This window comes from Athene noctua, chromosome 3, assembly GCF_965140245.1.
Source record: "Athene noctua chromosome 3, bAthNoc1.hap1.1, whole genome shotgun sequence".
Classification (NCBI taxonomy): domain Eukaryota; kingdom Metazoa; phylum Chordata; class Aves; order Strigiformes; family Strigidae; genus Athene; species Athene noctua.
The window spans coordinates 87742285-87763266 of NC_134039.1; the positions used below are offsets into that span (position 1 = coordinate 87742285).

Sequence of the window (20982 nt, forward strand, 5' to 3'; positions counted from 1 at the left end):
TAAAGGCCCATGAGCCAGCCCAAGCGCCCGAACCCAGAGCTCCCGATCCTGTCGTCCCCTCTGCTCCTGCCCCCCGCCCCCCAACACCCGGCACGACCCCGGTGCTCAGCCGCAGTGGGGTGGGACAGAGAAACCCCCCATCCCCCGCAGCGTGTCCAGGGGAGCACACGCAGGCGCTGGGACACGGCTCGGGGGGTACCGGCAGCGTCCCCGGTGTGTCCCCAACTGCTTCTGAGCCCGAGCGCCTCCTGCAGCTGTGGGAGCACTTTAAACTCCGGGTCCCCTCGATCCGCTGTGCGGGGGTGCGAGGGTTTCCCGAGCACTTGGATGCGCTCGAGTGTTTCCATCCCCAGCTGGGTATTTCTCGCTCCCCTTTTTCTTCTCCTCACAGGAGGGTGGGCAGGGGACGCGGCCGAGCCTGGGGCACTGTCACTGAGTTATCCGGCCTGGCGACAGCAACCGTCTCCTCTTGGCACCCAAAGCCCCGTGGAGCCTCACCATGACACACCGGGGTGAGCGATGCCGCTGCACCGGGACGGCTCAGCGCGGCCCCGGCGTCCGCGGTCGCGTCAGGGAGGTGGCACGGCGGCACCTGCCCCGTCACAAGGGAGCTGCTTTTTGCCGGCACAGCCCGAATTTAGTGCTGGCAGCTGATACACGCGTGGCTCTGCAGGGCCCTGTCCCCCCCCTCTTGGCAGCTGCCTTCTCCCATTCCCCGCCTGCTGCACGCTGCCTGCGCCCACAGCCCAGCAAACAAGCCCCACGTCGCCCCAAGCGCCACGTCCTCCTGCCCAGCCCCCTCCACCCCCCCTCAATGCACAGGGGTCCCCAGTACTGCCCACCCTCACCCTGCAAAGCCTCAGCCCCGGCACTCTCCCAGAGAGCCAGGGAGGGAAGGGCAGGCAGTGGCCCCCGTCACAGCCCCCCCCGTCCCCCATCCCTGCCCGCTCGGCCTCTCCCTAGGGCCCGGTGGTGTGAACCAGCTGGGGGGGCTCTTCGTGAACGGCCGCCCCCTCCCCACCTGCAAGAGGAAAAGGATCATCGAGCTGGCGGCGTGCGGCGTGCGGACCTCGGACATCTCCCGCAGCCTCAAGGTGCGCCCGATTCGGGGGGGTGGGGGTCTCCTTCTCCTCCCAATCCTTCTCCCACCGAGCCTCCACCCGTCCACAGGTGTCCAACGGCTGCGTCAGCAAAATCCTGGGTCACTACTACCGGACGGGGGCCGTGGAGCCCAAAGCTGCCGGGGGCAGCAAACCCCGCACGGCCACCCCCGAGGTGGTGGCCAGGATCGCCCGGCTGAAGCTGGAGCAACCCTCCCTCTTCGCCTGGGAGATCCGCCGGCGGCTCCGCGCCGAGGGCATCTGCGCCGGGAACAGGACCCCCAGCGTGAGTCCCTGCCGGGGGGGAGCTGCGGGGGGACAGGCACGGCCTGGGGGGGGAACCCCACGGCTGCGGGGGGGCAGGGGGCCGTGGGGAGGGTGCTGGGTGAGAGGGAGAAGCAGGCAGGGAGGTTTGCGGTTAGTAAGAGTGACGGGTGTATTTCTGGCTAGACTGATGAGAGAGTTCATCTCCTTGGACACATGAACCCCAAAAGGGTTGGCAAGCTCTGGGACGGGCTGCCCAGGGAAGGGCTTCGGTCACCATCCCGGGAGGGGCTTAAAAGGTGGTAGATGTGGCACTTAGGGCTGTGGTTTAGCAGCGGACTTGGCAGGGTTGGGTTTATGACTGGACTCGAGGATCATAAAGGTCTTTTCCAACCAAAATGATTCTGGGATTACCCCGAATTGGGATTCAGATCACGCCTTCGCTGCCAGGCCTGAAACCAGAGGCTGGGATCTTCCGTCCAGGGTGGGAGCTCCGACTGGGCTCTTTCCTAAACCACATGGCAAGTCTGCAAGCTTGAAAGTCCTGGTCTGCGTTTAATCTAATTAACTGCTGAGGGGAGACCTCCTGGCCCTCTGCAACTCCCTGCCAGGAGGGGGCAGAGAGGGGGGATGAGTCTCTGGAGCCAAGGCCCCAGCGCCAGGCCCCGAGGGAATGGCCTCAAGCTGCCCAGGGCAGGGTCAGGCTGGCTCTGAGGAAGGATTTCTGTGCAGAAGGGGCTGTTGGGCCTTGGAATGGGCTGCCCAGGGCAGGGGGGAGTCCCCGGGATCCCTGGAGGGGTTGAAGAGTCGGGCTGAGCCAGCGCTGAGGGATCTGGGGGAGTTGGGAACGCTCAGGGGGAGGTTCATGCTTGGGCTGGAGGAGCTGCAAGGGCTTTTCCAACCCCGATGGTTCTGGGATTCTGGGATTCTGTGATCAAAAATGCCTCTATCAGGAGGTTTCAATTTTATGCTGTTTAGATGACAACCTGGCAAAAGCAAGCTCCTAACAGGTACCTGGAAACAACCGTTGTGATTATGCAAAGCAGAGGTTACCAATACTTGTGCATTTGCACGAAAATCATCAATAACTGGGGGGAGGATTCCGACCTTCCCATTGCTGCCCAGCACATTTACGGAAGAAGTCTGAGAATCTCTCACCTCCCCAGGAGCAGAGAGCTGCTGGAGGCAGGACAGAGCAAAAATATAAAAGAGGGAATATGGGAGTCGCAGCGAGCAGTGCCGAGAGGGCGCGAGGGGCTCCGCACCACCGGGCAAACCCCTGCACTAACGCCTGTGGTGACAGATGCAGTGACAACCAACCCCCTCTGGGTCACCGGTTGTCAAAGGGAACCAAAACCTGCGGCAGGGAGGGGAAGGCAAACGTCTTTGGGTCTTTTACAAGAGCCGCCGGGCAGCAGAGACAATAAACCGCAATCTGCCGGTGCCAGCGCAGAGCTGTGCCTCCTCGGGCACAGCACCCCCGCAAGCTCTCGGTCCCCACCCCGAGGTGCAGTTGCCTGACGTTAGGTACTGTTCAGCCACGAAATGAGAGGGTTGCCGGGATCGACAACCGGCAGAGCAGATGGGCACGGCCCCGGTGCGGAGAATCCTTGGCACGTGCTCGGGCGCAGCGGCAGGACAGCGCCTCGGGGATGAGGTTTGGGGCACCGGCCTCCATTGCTCCCCACCTCAGGGCTGCCTGCACATGGGGGGGCTTTGCCCTGCAGCCCTCAGCCCCGTCTCTCCCTGCCCAGGTCTCCTCCATCAACCGGGTGCTGAGGAACCTGCCCAGCGACCTGCGGCTGGCGGCTGAGCGGGGATTTGCGGGGGACCCGCTGCCACGGGGTGAGCCTGGCTGGGGGGGGGGGAGTATGGGGGGGCACGGCCTGGGGAGCAGGGCTAGGGTTTGGGGGGTGTGCCCCATGGGAGAGACGTGCCACCACCAGCCTCCCAGCTGCACGCACTCATGTGGCTGCTCCGCACCCTCCCGCACCGACCCTGTGCCCCAAAGCAAAGGGGTTCATCGACCCCCCCGAGCCTCCCCAGCCCCTCCCGGGGAGCCCCCAGGACTCCCCTGTCACCCTCCTGCCTTTCTGTCCCCACAGCGTCCCCCCTCGCCTCCCCCACTGCCCCTCATCCCCCAGGCTGCCGCTCACCCGCCGAGGCCATCTCGCTGGGGACGCAGCACCCTCCCCAGGGCTCCGCATCCAGCCAGCGGCTCCCGCTGAGCACCCAGCACAGGACCAGGACGGTTTTCTCCAGCCAGCAGTCGGAGGCCCTGGAGAAAGGTGCGGCTCTCACGGGAGGCCGGGACGGCAGCTGAGGCCTGGGGTGTTACTGGGTTCAGTTTTGGGCCCCTCACCCCAAAAAGGCCATTGAATGACTCGAGCGTGGCCAGAGAAGGGCAACGGAGCTGGGGCAGGGTCTGGAGCACAGGTCTGCTGGGGAGCGGCTGGGGGAACTGGGGGGGTTCAGTCTGGAGCAGAGGAGGCTGAGGGGAGACCTCCTGGCCCTCTGCAACTCCCTGCCAGGAGGGGGCAGAGAGGGGGGATGAGTCTCTGGAGCCAAGGCCCCAGCGCCAGGCCCCGAGGGAATGGCCTCAAGCTGCCCAGGGCAGGGTCAGGCTGGCTCTGAGGAAGGATTTCTGTGCAGAAGGGGCTGTTGGGCGTTGGAATGGGCTGCCCAGGGCAGGGGGGAGTCCCCGGGATCCCTGGAGGGGTTGAAGAGTCGGGCTGAGCCAGCGCTGAGGGATCTGGGGGAGTTGGGAACGCTCAGGGGGAGGGTCATGGTGGGGCTGGAGGAGCTGCAAGGGCTTTTCCAACCCCGATGGTTCTGGGATTCTCGGGTTCTGTTTGGCATATCTGCTCCAAGCTGCTGCCTTCAGGGTGGGCTCCTGTCACAGAATCACAGAACTGTCTAGGTTGGAAAAGACTTTGAAGATCGTTCAGTCCAACCTCCCTTGGCCGAGTAATGGACCGGCTGCAGCCACACGTCCTGGCATTGCCCTGGAGCGGGTGGGTGCTCCTAAAGAGGCTGATCTTGCCCCAATCCCCCTTGCAGAGTTTCAGAGGGGACAGTACCCAGACACTGTCACCCGGGAGAGACTGGCCGTGGCCACCCAACTCCCCGACACGACCATCAGGGTAAGAGCAGACCCGCCACGCTGCCGCTGTCCCACCTAGAGCGCGCCCGGCCGGGGTGCTGGGCTCGGGGCTGCCAGCACGGGGGCACAGGGCTCCCTCCTGGCGCGTGGGGACACCCCCAGACCGTGTCCCTGCTGCTGGCGGTGGCAGAACAGGCTCGTGCAGGCAATGGACCCGGGAGTTGACCCCCATGAGCAGGTTTTGTCCCCAGCCTGGCAGATTCTACCCACTGGCTTTGCCAGGACACACTGGAGTCTTCCGGGGTGGGGGACCGGGGCAGTGGGACCCTCAGGGTGCTCCTCGGGCACCCCTGTGGCCCCCACCTCTGTCACAGCATCTGTGTGCCCCATCCTGCTGCTGCTACCGCTCCAGCCCCACTGCCCACCTCTGCTCCCCCGGCTCTGCTCTGCCACGGGGCTGGCACAGGGCTGGGGCGGCCTTGGGGACGCTGCTGGGCCCCAGGGTGGGGCGGGGGTGCAGGGGAGGACAGCACAGTGCCACAGAGCCATGGCACAGTCCGTGGCACACTCTGTGGCACAATCCATGGCACACTCCCTAGCACAGTCCGTGGCACAGTTTGTGGCACAGTTCCTGGCACACACCATGGCACACTCCCTGGCACACTGCCTGGCACACCTTGTAGCACACTCTGTGGCACAATCCATGGCACGTTCCTTGGCACACTCTATGGCACACTTGGTGACACACTCCCTGGCACATTCCATGGCACAATTTGTGGCACACACTGTGGCAGACTCCATGGCACACTGTAACACACTCCATGGCACACCCTATGGCACACTCTGTGGCACACACCATGGCACACCTTGTAACACACTCCATGGCACAATCCCTGGCATGCTCGGTGGCACGCTCGGTGGCACACACCCTGGCACACACCCTGGCACACCTCATCATGTGCCCCTCAAACACGCATCCAGGGCACGCTCGGTCCCTCCAGCAGCCCCCGCTGTGGCTCTGGCAAACCTCCAGCCCTTCGTGGCAGCCCCGTCCCCTCGCAGCCACTGACTGTCCCAGTGTCCCCCCAGCAGCAGCGGCAGCGACCCCCCCATGGGGTGCCACAGGGCGGGGGCCGGCAGCCTCAGCCCCCTCCCTTCTCCCCAGGTCTGGTTCTCCAACCGAAGGGCGAAGTGGAGGCGCGAGGCCAAGCCGAAGCCAGAGGCCAGCGCTGCAGGTGACAGCCCAGGGCTCGAGGGGACACGGTGCCCGAGGAGGGGGCTGGGGTCCGGGGTCAGCCCGGGAGGGAGTGCGGCTGAAATCCGGCCCTGAGCACCGGAACGCCAGGGTTTGCTTCCCAGCCCCAGAGCCCTGCAGGGAGCTGGGGAGAGGACACAGTCGCCCCCCCCCCCCCCCCCCCAGCTAAAAGGCAGCCGTCCCCACCCCAAAATCAGGGCTGGGGGTCCCCGCGGCCCCCAAGCCAGCGCGGTGCCCTCCCCCGTCTCCCCACGCAGGCTCCTGGTGTGGCTGGACGCTGCCCAGCGCGGTGGCCGCGGTGGCTTTCTGCCCCCCCTCTGCATCAGCCCCTGGTTCCACACAGGTAGGGTGGCCCGGGGGGGGGGGGCGATGGGGACACCTCGCTGTCACCCCTCGCTCTCAGGGAGCCGTTTCTGGAGCTGCCCCCGAGGGTGGCACTGTGGAGGTCCCCTCTGGGGTACCCTGGTCCCAGAGCCTCCCCACGGATGCCCGGTGACATCCTGCCCTCTGCTCTCCGCGCAGCACCTCCTGGCCACTGCCGCTGGCTCGACGCAGCCTCTCAGTGGCCACGGTCACGGTCACGGCCACGGCCACGGCCACGGCCTCACCGCCCACCCTGGCCCCCCGGCCCCGCTGCACCTCTGCACCTCTGGGCCCTGCTCTTGGGATGACACTTGCTGTGGTAAAAGGGCTGGGAGGGGAGTTGGGACCCCCGGGTGGGGGCTGGCGGCAGACTGTGGGATCCCACGGCGTGCCGGAGGGTGTGGGGGGCCGGTGTCCCCCCCGCCTGTCCCCGGCAGTGACACGTGGGTGAACCCGGCCCCACAGCAGAGCAGGGCTGGGGGCGAGGGCGATGCTCCCCCTCCCCGTGCGCTGCCTGAGCCCCGTTTCCATCCCGCAGGCCTGGCCCCCGGCAGCAGCCCCCCTCCGGCTCCCTGGCAGCCCCTGGAGGCCCCCCCCTTCTCCCTGCTGCCCCCCCGGGCTCTCCTGCACCCCACTGCCCACCTGCTGCCTGGAGCCCCACTGAGCCCCCCCGTGCCGCCGCTCCCCGCCGGCTCACGGGAGCCCCTCGCCCATCTCCATACACCCGGGTGCCCCTGGCTCTGAGGGTCCATGCCAACCGGGGGGGGGGGGCTCTGAGACACCCCCCAGCGCCATGAGACAAGGGGGGGCCATGCGTGGGGTCCCTGTGCCCTCATCCTCCAGCTGGCTGCTTCGCCTGAGCCACCCCCATATCCCACAGCACCCCCAGCCCCTCCCGCAGCCCCCCCAGCCCCTCTCCCTCACCCCAGGCCCCCTCTGACCCCAGACGGTGTCTTCAGCTGGGGCCCAGCATGGCCGGGACAGCCCCCAGCCCCCCCAAAACCGTCCCCTCCCACCTGCTTCTGCCCCCCCCCGGCCCAAAATCTTCACATCAGGCTTTGCCTGGCTACTGGCCTCTTCCTCGCTGGCCTCGGGTGGCTTGTGGGGGCCAGGACCCGAACCACATCACTGGGTCAGGCAGTGGGAGCCGAGAACCTCGGGGACCCCCTCGTCACGCTGGAGCATTTGTCACCGTCCCCAATGCCACGTCCCTGTCCCAGCCCCCAGGACATGGTCCCCACTCCCTGCTGCGTCCCCTGATGAGCATCCCTCCGCCTGCCACAAGCTTCCTCCTCCCCTAATTACAACACCGTTAAATTACCCTGGGAAAAGCTAATTAACTGCCCACGGGGAGGGCTGCTCGATGCCCACGCTCCCGCCCGCCCACCCACGGGCACCAGTGCGGGTGCTGGGTGCTGCTGCCTGTTTTAAAATTATTTAACACCTGTCATGAGCAGAGCCGGGGCTCAGCCCCCCCAGCTCGGAGCAGCCCCCGAGTGCCTTTTCCCTGCAGAACCCCCGATTTGACGCCTCTGCTCCCGGTGCCGGGGGGATGCGGGGCAGAGGGGGGGCTGGAGCCCCACTGGGGACCCTTCTCCTGCCCACCGGGCTCACGCTGCATCCCCGCCGTGGGCTGCTGGGAACCGGCTGTGAAATGGGAGCTTTCCCCGGCCCCTCTGGAGAAACCACTAGCCCGGAGGGAGCTCCGCTAGCCAGCATGACGGGGGTCCCTGGAGCTGGGGAGCCGGGGCTGTGCAGAGTGAGGCAAGGAGGAAAAAAAACTCGCTGTGGCTGTTGTGCCCCCCCCGCGTGGAGCCGCGATGGGGCTTGAGCTCGGCACGGCCAGGACCAGCTCCAGCGTCCCGGGTCCCACGCTGGTCCCTCCACCCCGACTCGGGACCTCGCAGAGCCGACGGGTCCCGGCTACACGGCAGATCCTTGCTCTAAATAAAAAGGTCTGAGGTTCTTTGGGATTCTTTTTGTTCCGAAGTTGAATTCCAAGGTAAAGGCGCCCATCGCGGGCACGGTGCGTCGCTGCGGGCTGGGGAAATGGTTTTATTTGAAGGATAATAATTATTTCCTTCAGCTGGGGCGGGGGCTCAGCCTGAGCTGAGGGATTTTCCCCGTTGGCAGCCTCAGAGGGTCACTGCTCGGTGGCCACTGGCACCCACGGTGTGAGCCCAGCCTCAGCAGACCGCTCCCCACTGCGGGCTGGGCAGCTCGGGGGTCCCCTTCTCTCCCTCAGGACTCAGCGTGGTTTGTGTCTTTTCAAGCAAGGAAAAATAATTTCTAGAAGATAAAAACGTTCTCTGGGCTTCTCTAAGTGAAAAAGCATCCCGGGTGTAGGCAGCTACGTTATCCCGATCGTTTGCTCCTGCAAAAACTGCAGGGCTGAGGGTGCTGCTGAGGCTTTTGCTCACCCGCCAGTGTGGCTGCACCAGCCCCGGCTCCATCTTGGCCGTCCGTCTGTCCCAGACACCCGGCTGAGCTGCGGCAGCACCCCGGGACCGGGGCAGCATGCGGAGAGGTGGGCTGAGCCCTGAATCTCATGGCATGTATTACTGAGCAGCTTATTCCAGAATCACCCAGGTTGGAAAAGCCTTTGCAGCTCCTCCAGCCCCACCATGACCCTCCCCCTGAGCGTTCCCAACTCCCCCAGATCCCTCAGCGCTGGCTCAGCCCGACTCTTCAACCCCTCCAGGGATCCCGGGGACTCCCCCCTGCCCTGGGCAGCCCATTCCCCGAGCCCAGGGCTCAGATCCCTTCCCTGGCCCTGCTGGCCACGCCAGTGCTGACACAAGCCAGGATGCCGTTGCCCTCCTTGGCCCCCTGGGCACACTCTGGCTCATTCTCAACCCCCCCAGTCCCTCTCTGGCTGGCAGCTCTCCAGCCACTCCTCCCCAAGCACTTCAGAGCATTTAATCTCAGCCTGAGGGTGACGGCCAGGCCAGGCCAGAGGAACTGGCACTAAATGGTTCCTGCTGACCCCTCGCTCCCTGGCCAGGCACCCTGGGCTGGGTGGAAGCCCCCCAGCAGGATGGGTGCTGGTGCACCAAGCACCCGCCGGAGCCATTACAAGGGGACGGCCAGCGCGCAGGGACAGCCTGGGGGGGACAGTCAGTGTTTTTTCAGGGCACACACAGTTTGCCAGCTGACCGTGCCCCCCACCCCACCCCAGCCACGCGTGGCCCTGCTGCTGCCCGTCCCCACGGATGCTCATTCCCAGGGGATGCTCCGGGCCTGTCACCTCCCCCCCACCCCCAGCCACCCTCAGCCTTCCCGGGGGGCAGCGCCCAGGACCCGGCTGCTCCCCCTTCTCCCAGTGCCCTTGGATCGGCCTCTCGCTGCCCTTGGGCTGCCAAACGCTTGGGTTCACCCCAGTCCCATTAATTACAACCCAATTAACGCTCCTGCAGCACACAGCTGAGCCGACCCCCGGGACCCACAGCCACCAGGGCGGGAAGGCAGCACCCACCCCGACAGCACCCTGGGGGGGCTGTAAAACGGGTCAGAGCCCCTCCCAGCACCCGGGGAGAAGGAAATGAGCTTGTGAATGTTATCGCGGAGCCTCGGCCCGTCTCCTCTGCGCCCCAATGTTTTATTCAGGCCCAAATCCCCGTGCCCCAAGATGCTCGTGGGAGATGCTCATGGGGAGCGGAGCTCTCCGGTGGCACCCGCAGCCAGGCAGAACCGCGCCGGGCGCCGGGTACAAAGTGGTGGTGTTTAATTACTCGATATACAACAGCACGTTCCACAGCCATATGCCCCCCCTCCCCGAGAGAACGAGAGCGATCGAGTTTATCGAAGGATAAAAAGGAGGATCCTTCTTGTCCCGCAGCGGCACGGCTGCCTCCCAGCCCTGCTCTGCCCCCCCGCGCCGGCTCCGGGCGAGGAGCGGGGACGTGTGGGGGGGACGTGCCACCCCGGCAGGTCCGGGCAAGCTCTCGCAGACGGCACATGCAGGTGGGGAGGGGGCCGGCACGCAGCGCTGCGGGGACCGAGGCAGGACACGGCGACGTGGAGCTGCCCAAAGAGTCCTTGAGGTTCAAGTCCTACCAGATAAACACACAGAGACAAGGCCACGCTGGGGAGAAAGGAAAAACAACCCTCTCCCCCCGCAAATAAAACAGAAAACCAAACAAAACAGCAGTTGGAAGAGACGTCCCTGGCTCCTCCGGCCCCTGTGCCGCCGGCCCAGCTAGCGCTTGGAGAGCTCGTGCGACAGCCAGTCCAGCCCGTCGTAGAGCCCCGTGCCCTGGGTCGCACACGTCGCCTGCACGTACCACTGCAAAACAGAGAGAGAAGGGCTTTGGGGTGCAGATCCCCAGCCTGCCGCACCCCCAGGAGCCACCCCACGGGCTCCTCGGGACGGGACGGGGTCGGCACTCACGGTCCTGCTGCGCAGCGTCTGCAGGCCCAGCTTGTCGGTCAGCTCGCTCACGGCCATGGCGTTGGGCATGTCCTGCTTGTTGGCAAACACCAGCAAGACGGCGTCCCGCAGCTCGTCCTCCTGCAGCTGCGGGGGGGGAGGCGGGTGCTGAGCCCCCGCAGCGCCGGCGCCCCGGTGGGCCAGACCTGCGAGGACTCTCCAGCTCCTCTGCTCGCTTCCCGGCCCCATCACGGAGGTCTCGGTGGCACCGGGATGCTCTTCCAGGAGCACCCATGGGTGCCACTTCACAGAGGGGACACAAGAGCGGGGGGCTCTTGGGATGGGGAGGTGTTGGCAGGGTGAGAGAGCGGGCTTGGCGCTCTCTGAACAACGGCAAGCGGGCAGCGGGCGCCTTCTCCCCGCCTTCGGCTGCGACACGCTCCGCTGCGCAGCAGCCTCCTTCCCCGGGGACACTCTGCCCCCCCGGCAGCTGCACCAAGGGGTGACAACCCCCAGTTCACAGGCTGGCTTTCGGACGTTGTTTCCAGACACTGCCCCCCCCTCCCTGTGTGCCCTGGGCAAAGCCCTGACTAAGGAGAACCTAGAACCGGGGTTTTTCAGCCATTTTTGCCCCTTGCAATCACTCCTCACCCCCGCAGGCCCCGCCTGGGCCGGGCAGAGGAGCCACGTTGGGTGCCCAAGCCCGTGACACCCCTGGCACCGCGTCGCGGGCAGAGCGGGGCTGGGTCTCCTCTTGGGAGGAAGGCTGGGGGGCACCCACCTCCCTTCCAGACCGACCCCCCCCCCACCCCTCACCATCTTCTGCAGCTCGTCGGCAGACTCCTGCACCCGCTCCCGGTCGTTGCTGTCCACCACGAAGATGAGACCCTGCGGGAGAAGCGGGCAGCTCGCACGGAGGCTGGGGGGGACATCGCAGGTGGGCTCCAGGCACCCCCCAAACAAAGGGGGAGAGCGGCCCTGCTGCCCACCCAAGCCCCACCCCAGCACCCCGGGGACGGCGCTGCCCCCTCAGCTTCCCCCCGCTGACGGGGCGATGGGGCAGACACCTGCTCACCATCCCAGTGCTCCCAGCAGGGCCACCGCACTGGGACTGGGACATGTTCCCTGCCACCACTCCCACGCCCAGTTCAGGCAGGATCAGGCCCTGCTGAAGTTCACCCCTGCCCTGCCTGGGCCCACGTACCTGCGTGTTCTGGAAGTAGTGCCTCCACAGGGGTCGGATTTTGTCCTGGCCGCCCACATCCCAGACGGTGAAGCAAATATTCTTGTACTCCACCGTCTCCACGTTGAACCCTGCAGGGAGTGGGGGGACAGGAGGGGCATGGGGGGCCGGTGCGCACTGGGTGCAGTTGAGGAGAACCTGGCTCCACCTTCTTTACGGGGTTTTACACCCAGGAATAAGCCCCCCGCCGAGCCGTCTCTCCTCCGGGATGAGCACCCCCAGCCTGTCCTCGTACGAGACCCCCCGCTCCCTTCGCCATCGCCGCGGCCCTGCGCTGGATTTACTCCAGCGTGTCCCAGTCTGTCCTGCACCGGGGAGCCCAGCACCAGACCCAGCACCCTGAGGTGTCTCAGCAGAGGGGCAGGAGCTCCTCTCCCGACCCACTCTCTGCTCTGCTCAGCACTGCCCAGGCTCTGCTGGCCCCAAGTCAGGAGGGCACGTGCCCGGTGCTTGCTCAGGTTCCTCCCCACCGGCACTGCCGGGATCTTCTCCCCAGAGACGGTTCCAGGGCCTGAAGCTGCTGCTCTCCCAGAGCAGGACTTGGCCTTCCCCTGGCTGAACCCCAGGAGGTCCCTCTGCCCATTTCTCCATCCTCCTGGACAGCAGCACGATGCTCCGGTGTAAAACCAACTCCTCCCAGCTTGGGACCAGCCATTAGCTTGCCCAGGGTGCTCTCTGCCCATCACCCAGGTCACTAGTGAAGATGTTCAGTAGCTCTGGCCAGCGCGGTTACACCGCAGGTGACCAGCCTCCCCCACCCAGCAGCTCAGCCCAGTCCAGCCCCACCAGCTTGTGGGAGACACTATGGGAAATCCCAGAACTATCTTGGTTGGAAAAGCCCCTGAAGCTCCTCCAGCCCCACCATGACCCTCCCCCTGAGCGTTCCCAACTCCCCCAGATCCCTCAGCGCTGGCTCAGCCCGACTCTTCAACCCTCCAGGGATCCCGGGGACTCCCCCCTGCCCTGGGCAGCCCATTCCAAGGCCCAACAGCCCCTTCTGCACAGAAATCCTTCCTCAGAGCCAGCCTGACCCTGCCCTGGGCAGCTTGAGGCCATTCCCTCGGGGCCTGGCGCTGGGGCCTTGGCTCCAGAGACTCATCCCCCCTCTCTGCCCCCTCCTGGCAGGGAGTTGCAGAGGGCCAGGAGGTCTCCCCTCAGCCTCCTCTTCTCCAGACTGAACCCCCCCAGTTCCCCCAGCCGCTCCCCAGCAGACCTGTGCTCCAGACCCTGCCCCAGCTCCGTTGCCCTTCTCTGGCCACGCTTGAGTCACTCAATGGCCTCAGGGTGCTGAGTGCCCCGCTGAAGGCTTCACACCAGGATCTGGCAGGACAGTGCCCGCTCGCCCAGCTCGGGTGGCCTGGACCCGCACGCTCCGGGCAACCTCCTGCCCGTGGAGGCACCTTTGAACCCTCCAGGCCAGAGCTGGCCCGCACCGGTGGAACGGCCCCAGCTCCGTGTTCATCACCGCGGGGCAGGCGGGGGGCAGCACACCGGGGCCGCACACTGGGGTTCCCACTGGTCGGGGGGTGCTCTGCGCACGTGCCGGGGACCGCAAGGGGTATTTTGGGGTGCGAACCCCACCCGCGGCCGTGCCCCAGCACCCAGACAGGAACGGGGTAACGGGACTTGGTGGACAGCACCGGGGCTCGGCCTGGGGGACCCACGGAAAATCGGTACCCCGGTGGGTTGCACGGCCTGTGGGATGTTGCCGGGGGTCTCTGTCCAGTACACGGTGCTTGATGGGGGCCCGGCCTGGTACCCGGTGTTCAGTGGGGGCCCTGTCCGGTACACGGTGCTCGACGGGGGCTCTGCCCGTTGCCGGCTGTCAGAGGAAGGCTGGGGGGACCTGCCCGGTAGCTGGAGCTCGATGGGGGCCCAGGACGGTGCCCGGTGCTCGATGGGGGCCCGGCCCGGTACCCTGTGTTCAGTGGGGGCCCTGCCCGGTAGCCGGTGCTCGACGGGGGCCCGGCCCGGTGCCAGGGCACTCACCGATGGTGGGGATGGTGGTGACGATCTCCCCCAGCTTCAGCTTGTAGAGGATGGTGGTCTTGCCGGCGGCGTCCAGCCCCACTGCAACGAAGGGGCGGTGTCATCGGCGCCGGTGCCGGTACGTGTCCCCATCCCCATCCCCCGCCCGGCCCTGCTCCGCCGCCCCCGCGCTCACCCATCAGGATCCGCATCTGCTTCTTGCCGAAGATGCGGGAGAAGATGGCGGAGACCGTGAGGCCCATGGCGGCGGCGGGAGGGCCGGGAGGGCCGGGAGGGCCGGGAGGGACGGGACGGGCCGGGACGGGCGGCCGCGCTGCCACCCCGCTGCCTCCGCGCTCCGCCGCGCCGCAGGCCCCGCCCCCGCGCACCGGGACACGCCCCCGACACGCCCCCACGGCTGCCGCCCCTGCTCCCTGCGCCGACACGCCACGCCCCTCTCGGGAAAGCCCCGCCCCCAACTGCTTTGTAACCCGCAAATCGCCTCGCCCCCTTTTAAAGCCCCGCCCCCTGCGATCTGACCCCGCCCTCATCGCGGGGAGCCTTCCTGCGGTGGGGCCCGGCAGGCGCACGCGCAATGCGCGCCGACGTCCGGCGGAAGTGACGTAGTGCGCGGTGCGCGTGCGCAGCGCCGCCGGCCCCGAGGTAAGGCCTGAGGCGGCGCGGGGGCTGCCCGGGACATCCCCCCCCCCCCCCTTTCCCTTTTCCCCCGGACCCCCGCGGCTCCACGGCCACCCGTGACCCCCCTCCACGGGCCCCGCTGCGCCCGGCCCCTCCTCCGCCACGGCCCCGCGGCCTCCCCTGCCCCACCGGCCTCCGCCACTGCCCGAAAGCCCGTCAGGCCCGTCTGCCCCCCCGCGGCCCCTCTGCTGCCCCGCAGCCGCTTCCCCGCAGCTTGTGCCTGCCCCCGAACCCCACCGTGTCCCTGTCCCACCCGCCCATACTCCCCTCCTGTGGCTTCTCCGTGGCAGGTCTTCTGCAGTGGGAACCCTCCCCCAGCCTTCAGCCGGAGAGCTGGGGCTCCCCACCGGAGCTGGCAGCGCTCGGCTTACCCTCACAGCAGGCAGCTCTGCTGCCACGGGGCTGTTTCTCTTGAAAAGCAAAACCCGAGCCATTTATAGTTGTAAACCTTTGCGACTGGCCTGAGCGGGAGCGGCTGCAGTGGCAGGTATCACTGTACAAGGTGTTAAAGCGGTTTTCTCTGGCTTTGGCTGACAAGCTGAGGTGTCCGGGTTGTAGCAGGAGTACGTTTCCCCTCGGAGCAGGACCTGCGTGAGTGCGTTTCCCCTTGGAACAGGACCTGTGTGCTAAGCCCTGCAGCTCCTGGGGCATGCGAGCGCTTGCTGGGGTTTGGAGTGTGGTGCCTGATGCGTTGCAGAGTCGTTCAGTGTCTGCTCTTCTGGAGGGAGGTTTCAGGGTGGTGGCCTCACTTAACTGCCTGCTCCTGCCGATCGTAAATGTGTCTTTGCTGCTCGTTTTCTTCCTTCCAGATTGCGTGAGTCATGGAGAAGTTTGGCATGAACTTTGGAGGTGGCCCAAGTAAAAAAGATCTTCTAGAGACTATTGAATCGCAGAAGAAGCAGCTTCTTCAGTACCAGGTTCGGCTGAAGGATGTCGTCAGAGCCTACAAGAGCCTGCTCAAAGAGAAGGAAGCCTTGGAAGCCAGCTTGAAAGTATTGTCCGTGTCTCATGAGGCAGATATTGGCCTGAGCGGTGCCCAGCCCGCGTCTGCGGCTAGCTCCGGCTCTTCCTTCGCCGATTCTGCTGATGACAGGAGCTCAGTTCACAGCGAGGATAGCGTGGGGACAGCTACCAGTGCAGACACGGCTGCCAGCCTGGCCAGTGCCAAGGGTGAGGCAGGGCCTGAGGATGACAAGCCTGCAGCTGCCGCTTCCTCTCTTAAATCGGAAGAGACGAGCGGGTCGGAGAGCGGCATCAGCACGAGCAGTGGGGATGTGTCGTCTGCTGCGAGCGAGGCTGATAAGAGAGTGCTCCAGCTGAAGACTCAGCTGGCCACCTTGACCAGTGCTCTGTCAACAGTCACGCAGGAGAAGTCCCGCATGGAAGCCTCGTACCAAGCAGACAAGAAGAAGATGAAGCAGGACCTGGATGACGCTGTTAAGAAAGCCGAGGACGAGACGGAGAAGTTTGAGACGGAGCTGAAGTCTGTCCAGGAACAGCTGGCTGAGACCAAAGCCCGTCTGATCACGCAGCAGCACGACCGAGCGCAGGAGCAGAGCGACCACGCTGTTATGCTGCGAGAGCTCCAGAAGCTGCTGCAGAGCGAGAGGACTTTGCGCCAGGACGCAGAGCTGAAGCTGGAGGAGACCAGGGAGGTGCTGGCCGGGAGGGCGTGCATGGCTGACCGCGCTGAGGGCTACGAGCTGCAGATCAGGCAGCTGAGCCAGGAGGTGGAAGACCTGAAGAGAGAGCTGCAGGCTGTCCGGGAGGAGAACAACAAGCCAGACCCCCGGCTACAGGGGCTGCAGGAGGAGATGGCCAGCCTGAAGAACCACTTCCACATGCAGCTGTTGCAAGAGATGAAGAAGGTAATTCCTTGTCTGGGCCCCAGAGCAGCTCACTCTGGGGAATATATCAGCGACTGGGGCAGGGTTTGAGACTGGAGGAGCGCAAATTCCCCTTCCCAGTCCCACAGAGTCCAGGAGGTTGGAAATAGATGAGAACATCGTGGCTTTGATTGATGGGGTGAAGTCCTGGAGGAAAATCAAAGCTGTTTGTGATACAGCGATTAAGTTGTTAATCAGGGGGTGGTGAGCATTGGATTTGGGAGCAGCCTTTGAGGCGTCTACACGGTGACTGTCCTCCCCAGTGTCCTTTGGTTCTGAGCGTGGTACTGGTGTGACAGTGCCTGAGCCTGGGAGCTTTCCTCTGCCCCGCTGTGGAAAGGAGTGTGGTCTTGACTCTGTAAAGCACGTAAGTGTGCTGCAGGGTGTAATTGCAGGAGCTCATAAAAACACCTTCTTCAGTGAAACTCAGTGTGCTCTGGGGAAAGAAGTACGTACAGGAGAAAGGCTCCAGGGGGGAGAGCGAAGAGCTAGAAAGAGGGATGTGGTGGGAAAGAGGAACCTGTGTAACTCTGTGGGTGGTGGGGCAAAGTGCTTGGGGTTGGCACCAGTAACTGAATTTGCAACTGGAAACATGCTGGAATGGAATTGTCCTCATCTCCCTGCACTCTGGGACAAGTTTTTTTCTTTCTCATCTGAAGCATCAGGCTGGTTTAATGCCGTTTGCAATTTTTTTTTTTTCTGAAGTGGTCTCTAACAGCTTCTCCCTGGCAGAGGTGAAGGAGACCTGACTCGGGCTGTGTTTTCTTTCATAATGGTGATTGTCAAGTTGCCCAGTATATTTATTAGTCAGTCAGATCTCAATAGCTGTGAAAAGAGTGAACACCAGGTGTTTGCTGTAGCTACTCAGAAACCACTGAATAATATTAATACCAGCACAACAAAGCACGGGATTTCAGTAAATTGCAGTTCGATGTGTGAAAGCTTTAGGGCACGCGCACGTTTTAAAAAGATCCTGTAGCAGATTGTGACGTGAGTTCAGTGCTTCCCGCCCCCCCGCACACCTACAGCACTGCAGATAATGCTGGTAACGGGAGCTCTGCAGAGCAGGGAACAAAGGCAAAAACGTTTTTGGTTTATTTTAGCCCCAAAGAAATAAATATCCAAAAAGACAAGTCAGCGTGGTGGCTGTACGGGCTTCTAGGGGAAGGGACAGCCCCACGCTTGGTCTGGAGTTCAGCAGAGCAGAGTTAAGCCCCCGTGTAAACCAGAGACCTGCCCAGAGCGTTGAGCTGACCTAACCCTGCTGTGTCTCTCTGCTCTCAGACCGCCCAGGCCGAGGAGCAGCTCCGCCAGCACGCCCAGATGGAGGAGCGGCGAGTGGCCGCCTTGGAGGGCCAAGTCTCTGAGGTGTCGGAGCTACTCGGCACGTACGAAAAGGCCAAGCAGAAGGACCAGGTGGTCATCCAGAAGCTCAAGGACCGCATCGTACAGTTGGACCTGGAGAACAAAACCCTGGCCATCGCCGCCTCCAGCCGCTCCCCCGTGGATGTTCACGCAGAAGAAGCCAATCTTGATGTTAACGTTCTAAAAGATAAAATGGAGAAGCTGAAAAAGCTCCTGCAGGCAGCGGCGAAGAAGAGTCAGCCTGCGCTGGACATCGAGAAGCTGTGTGAGCTGGAGCTGCCCAGGGGCTCGGAGGCTGGCGATGGTGAGAAGGCCACTGCCTTGTACTACCAGCAGGAGCTGAAGCAGCTGAAGGAAGAGTTTGAAAGGTACAAGATGAGGGCGCAAGTGGTTCTCAAGAACAAGTCGGCCAAAGACGGCAATCTGGCTAAAGAGCTGGAGGAAGCTCAGGAGCAGCTGGCGGACCTGAAGGAGAAATACGTTGTGCTTCAGCTGTCCTCTGACGAGATGGAGAAGCGGCACCAGCAAGACCTGGAAGCCAAGAAGCAAGAGATGTCCCAGCTGCAGCAAAGTCATAGGCAGGAGTTGGAGCGGTGCCAGCTGGACTACAGGGAGCGGGCGCTGAGGCTGGAGGAGGAGATGCACAAGCAGCGGGACCGAGCGCTGGCGGTGCTGGCGGAAAAGGACCAAGAGCTGGAGCAGCTGAGGTCGGTCACGCTGCCTTACGGGCTTCAGGGATCCAAACCCTACCCTGACGTTACCAGCAGTGACTCGCCAGGTGACGATTCCTCAGAGATTCTGCCCCAGGCCCTTCATCTCTCGGCTGCCAGCGAGCCCACCTTCTTCTTGTACGCGGAGCAGCTGGCTCGCAAGGAAGTGGAGATCGTAGCGCTGAGGAAGCAGAAGCACAAGCTGGAAATGCAAGTTCACCAGCTCCAGGAGAAACTCTTGGTTGAGGAGGAGAAGCACCGGGAAGAGGTGTCTACGCTTCAAAGCGAAATCGAGAAGAACTTCAGGGATAAGAGCAGAGAGGGAGCCAACCTGGAATACCTCAAAAACATTGTTTATAGATTTTTGACGCTGCCGGATTCTCTTGGTCGCCAACAGACTCTCACTGCCATTTTGACTATTCTGCATTTCAGCCCAGAAGAAAAGCAAGCTATTACAAAACAGTCGGCTTACAGCAGCTGGTGGCTGTCTGGGAAGAGATGAGATGGCCGCTTTTATTCCTGACTGCTTGTGCACAGTAACACGGTTCTGGTTATGAACAAAGAGCACCTCTCTTGTGGTGTAACCTCTTCCCGACCACGCGATGGAGCGGGGGGCTTTTGGCAAAGAATTGGGCTTAAACTAGTGCTCTTAGCACTCATTTAAAGTAGAATTGTGCCGACTCTTCCTGTAGGATTGTGGTGCTCTCTGGTGTGAGGATTTGCTGAGATGGGACCTGATTTAAAAAAGAAAAAAATTGAAGATAGATACTGATGCTTTTTTTAAACACAATTAATACCTGTCAGGCGTAGGGTGAGGAGCTTTATTAGAGTGGAACTTATGGCTTCAAACACCAGACAGGCTTGTGACTCTAAAGATTTAAAGGCGGGGTGGGGGGAGAAGCACTTAACACGGTGCTAAAATAACATAAGACAAAGAGCTGAAAGCCTGCAAGAAGGATGAGTCCTAACTACCAGCATCATCCAAATGCAGAAAATCTTGAGTGATTTCTAATAAGGTTATTTTTTTTAACCTAGAGCCAAATTTATAGCAGTGGGTAGAGCAGCTCCTCACAGCACATCCCGGGGCGCTCCCTTACTGACCAGGGATCCTCTCTGCCGTTATTGCTGTTTCCCAGGAAGGAGAAGAGATACCCCAAATATTTAAATTTGAACACTTGCAGCTGCAGTGGTGCAAGCAGTAGTCGCCCAGCAGCAGGAGTTCTTTTAGAGCAGATATCTGACCCCGTCTGAGATGGGAACGGGGGTGTTGCAGAAAGCAGAGGGAGGAGAGGCTGAAGCAGGCACGCTGACCCTTCAGCACTCATCTGCTGAGCGTTTGGGGGTTTCGGTGGAGGGATGACATTCTGCAGCGTTGGTTTTTGGAAGCCAGGCTTTGCTCTTCCTGCTCTAGAAGCAGAAAACAGCTCTGGGGCCAGTGTGAGCCCTGCACTTGCCCTAAACACCGTGCGGGGAAAAGCCCGGCTGGTTGCTGCGTAGACCTTGAAATTCTTGTGTAACTCCCTCACAGTTTGGTGAGAATGGTAAGAAGGAAGCCAAAAAAAAGTTTTGAAACCCTTCTGGCTTTGGTGTAAGCTCCCTGCTTGCGTTCCTGTGGTTTGCAGTTGGGCTCCTGAGTGCTTAGACCCCGAACAGCTGAGCCGAAAGCCCCGGCTCGGTGGGAAGATGGCTGGAATATGAACGTTTTACGCTGGTTGCAAGGGTAGAAGCAGAGTGTTGAATGTTTGTGGGGTGTGCAAGAGGGGTCGAGGCTTCGGGGAGCTGCTGCCTTCTCCTCTCTGTGGGAGACCTGACTTCACCCCTCTGCCTTCAGTCTGCCCGCTGCCGAGATGAGGGATCCCCAGGGATCTCCCCAGCCCGTCCCCTGACTCCTGGGGCCACTAGAGGGCACCCACTGGTCGCCCAGTCCCTAGGGATGGCCACCCTAGGGTGCAGCATCCCTCCTGCTGCCACCACACCAGTGCTGATGGGGCCTGACCCCCCTGGGAATGGGCCTCGCCCTGAAAATCAGCACAGAGGAAAGCAGTAAGTGCCATGAGAGGGCTCAGTGGCCAAGGCTGGGTCCTGGCTGGTCCACGTGGCCAGGGGGGCAATGCTGTGTCTCGGGGCAGCTCTCACGGGGGCTGTAAGGTCAGCAGGGTGGGTTTTTCTATCCAAAACGTCTCCTGCAAGTGAGGTCTGGGGCAGGTGCTGATGATTTTTTGTAATGAAGGGTATGCAGAGTCAGGAAAAACAAACAAGCCCCAACTTTTGTGTGTGTGGTGCTGCCCGTTGGCATTAAGTTCCCTGAAGTGGGAAGGAGTGTCTCTGCAGGCGGGAAGAGCTGCGCTGGCCGGATCTCTTGGAAAAGCTCCATCAGGAAGTTTTTGTGCTGATATTTAAATGGTCGCTGCGCTTTCCGCACCAGGGAGGGATGTTTTGCTTCCAGAGCTGGCGGGTGGTTGCCTGCAGCCCTGGGAACCGGCTACTCCCACCTGCGCTTCCAGAGCTTTCTCCTCTGCGTAGGCAAAACCTTGCTTTGCGTTTGTTGTTTTCTTGCACCTGCTTTGTTTTTAATTAAAGCTTGGCTACTAAAGCACAACTTCCCCATCCCAGAGCTCGGGGGAAGTGTAAACACTGGCATTAAGTCCTGTTTTAGC

At 62.9% G+C, this 20982-nt stretch overlaps 2 protein-coding genes across 4 annotated transcripts; one reads left to right on the top strand and one right to left on the bottom strand.

Moving 5' to 3' along the window:
- Positions 1 to 9678: 9678 nt before the first annotated feature.
- On the bottom strand, positions 9679 to 14042 carry ARF5 (ARF GTPase 5). 2 transcript variants are annotated; one of them, XM_074901656.1, is made up of 6 exons: positions 13862 to 14042; positions 13687 to 13767; positions 11659 to 11768; positions 11271 to 11342; positions 10476 to 10601; positions 9679 to 10370 (listed from the first exon to the last, which is right to left on the bottom strand). In XM_074901656.1, the coding sequence occupies exons 1-6, from the start codon at positions 13926 to 13928 to the stop codon at positions 10284 to 10286; spliced, it is 543 nt and encodes a 180-aa protein (XP_074757757.1). In that variant the 5' UTR covers positions 13929 to 14042; the 3' UTR covers positions 9679 to 10283. The 2 variants fall into 2 exon arrangements, with proteins under 2 accessions (XP_074757757.1, XP_074757758.1); XM_074901657.1 differs by lacking the exon at positions 11659 to 11768 and having other exon boundaries at positions 11271 to 11361; positions 13683 to 13767.
- Positions 14043 to 14265: 223 nt separating this feature from the next.
- Positions 14266 to 20444, top strand: GCC1 (GRIP and coiled-coil domain containing 1). 2 transcript variants are annotated; one of them, XM_074903607.1, is made up of 3 exons: positions 14266 to 14328; positions 15174 to 16232; positions 17535 to 20444. In XM_074903607.1, exons 2-3 carry the CDS (start codon positions 15186 to 15188, stop codon positions 18825 to 18827), a joined length of 2340 nt encoding a protein of 779 aa, XP_074759708.1. In that variant the 5' UTR covers positions 14266 to 14328; positions 15174 to 15185; the 3' UTR covers positions 18828 to 20444. The 2 variants fall into 2 exon arrangements, with proteins under 2 accessions (XP_074759708.1, XP_074759709.1); XM_074903608.1 differs by lacking the exon at positions 14266 to 14328 and adding an exon at positions 14480 to 14851.
- The last annotated feature ends 538 nt before the right edge of the window (positions 20445 to 20982 follow it).

Excerpts from the sequence above, each read along its gene's own strand:
- GCC1 (XM_074903607.1), top strand. The coding sequence starts at position 15,186 with ATGGAGAAGTTTGGCATGAACTTTGGAGGTGGCCCAAGTAAAAAAGAT. Across the intron at positions 16,233-17,534 it reads TGTTGCAAGAGATGAAGAAG|ACCGCCCAGGCCGAGGAGCA; the intron begins GTAATTCCTTGT and ends CTCTGCTCTCAG.
- ARF5 (XM_074901656.1), bottom strand. The coding sequence starts at position 13,928 with ATGGGCCTCACGGTCTCCGCCATCTTCTCCCGCATCTTCGGCAAGAAG. Across the intron at positions 13,768-13,861 it reads GCAGATGCGGATCCTGATGG|TGGGGCTGGACGCCGCCGGC; the intron begins GTGAGCGCGGGG and ends CCTTCGTTGCAG. Across the intron at positions 10,371-10,475 it reads AGACGCTGCGCAGCAGGACC|TGGTACGTGCAGGCGACGTG; the intron begins GTGAGTGCCGAC and ends TCTGTTTTGCAG.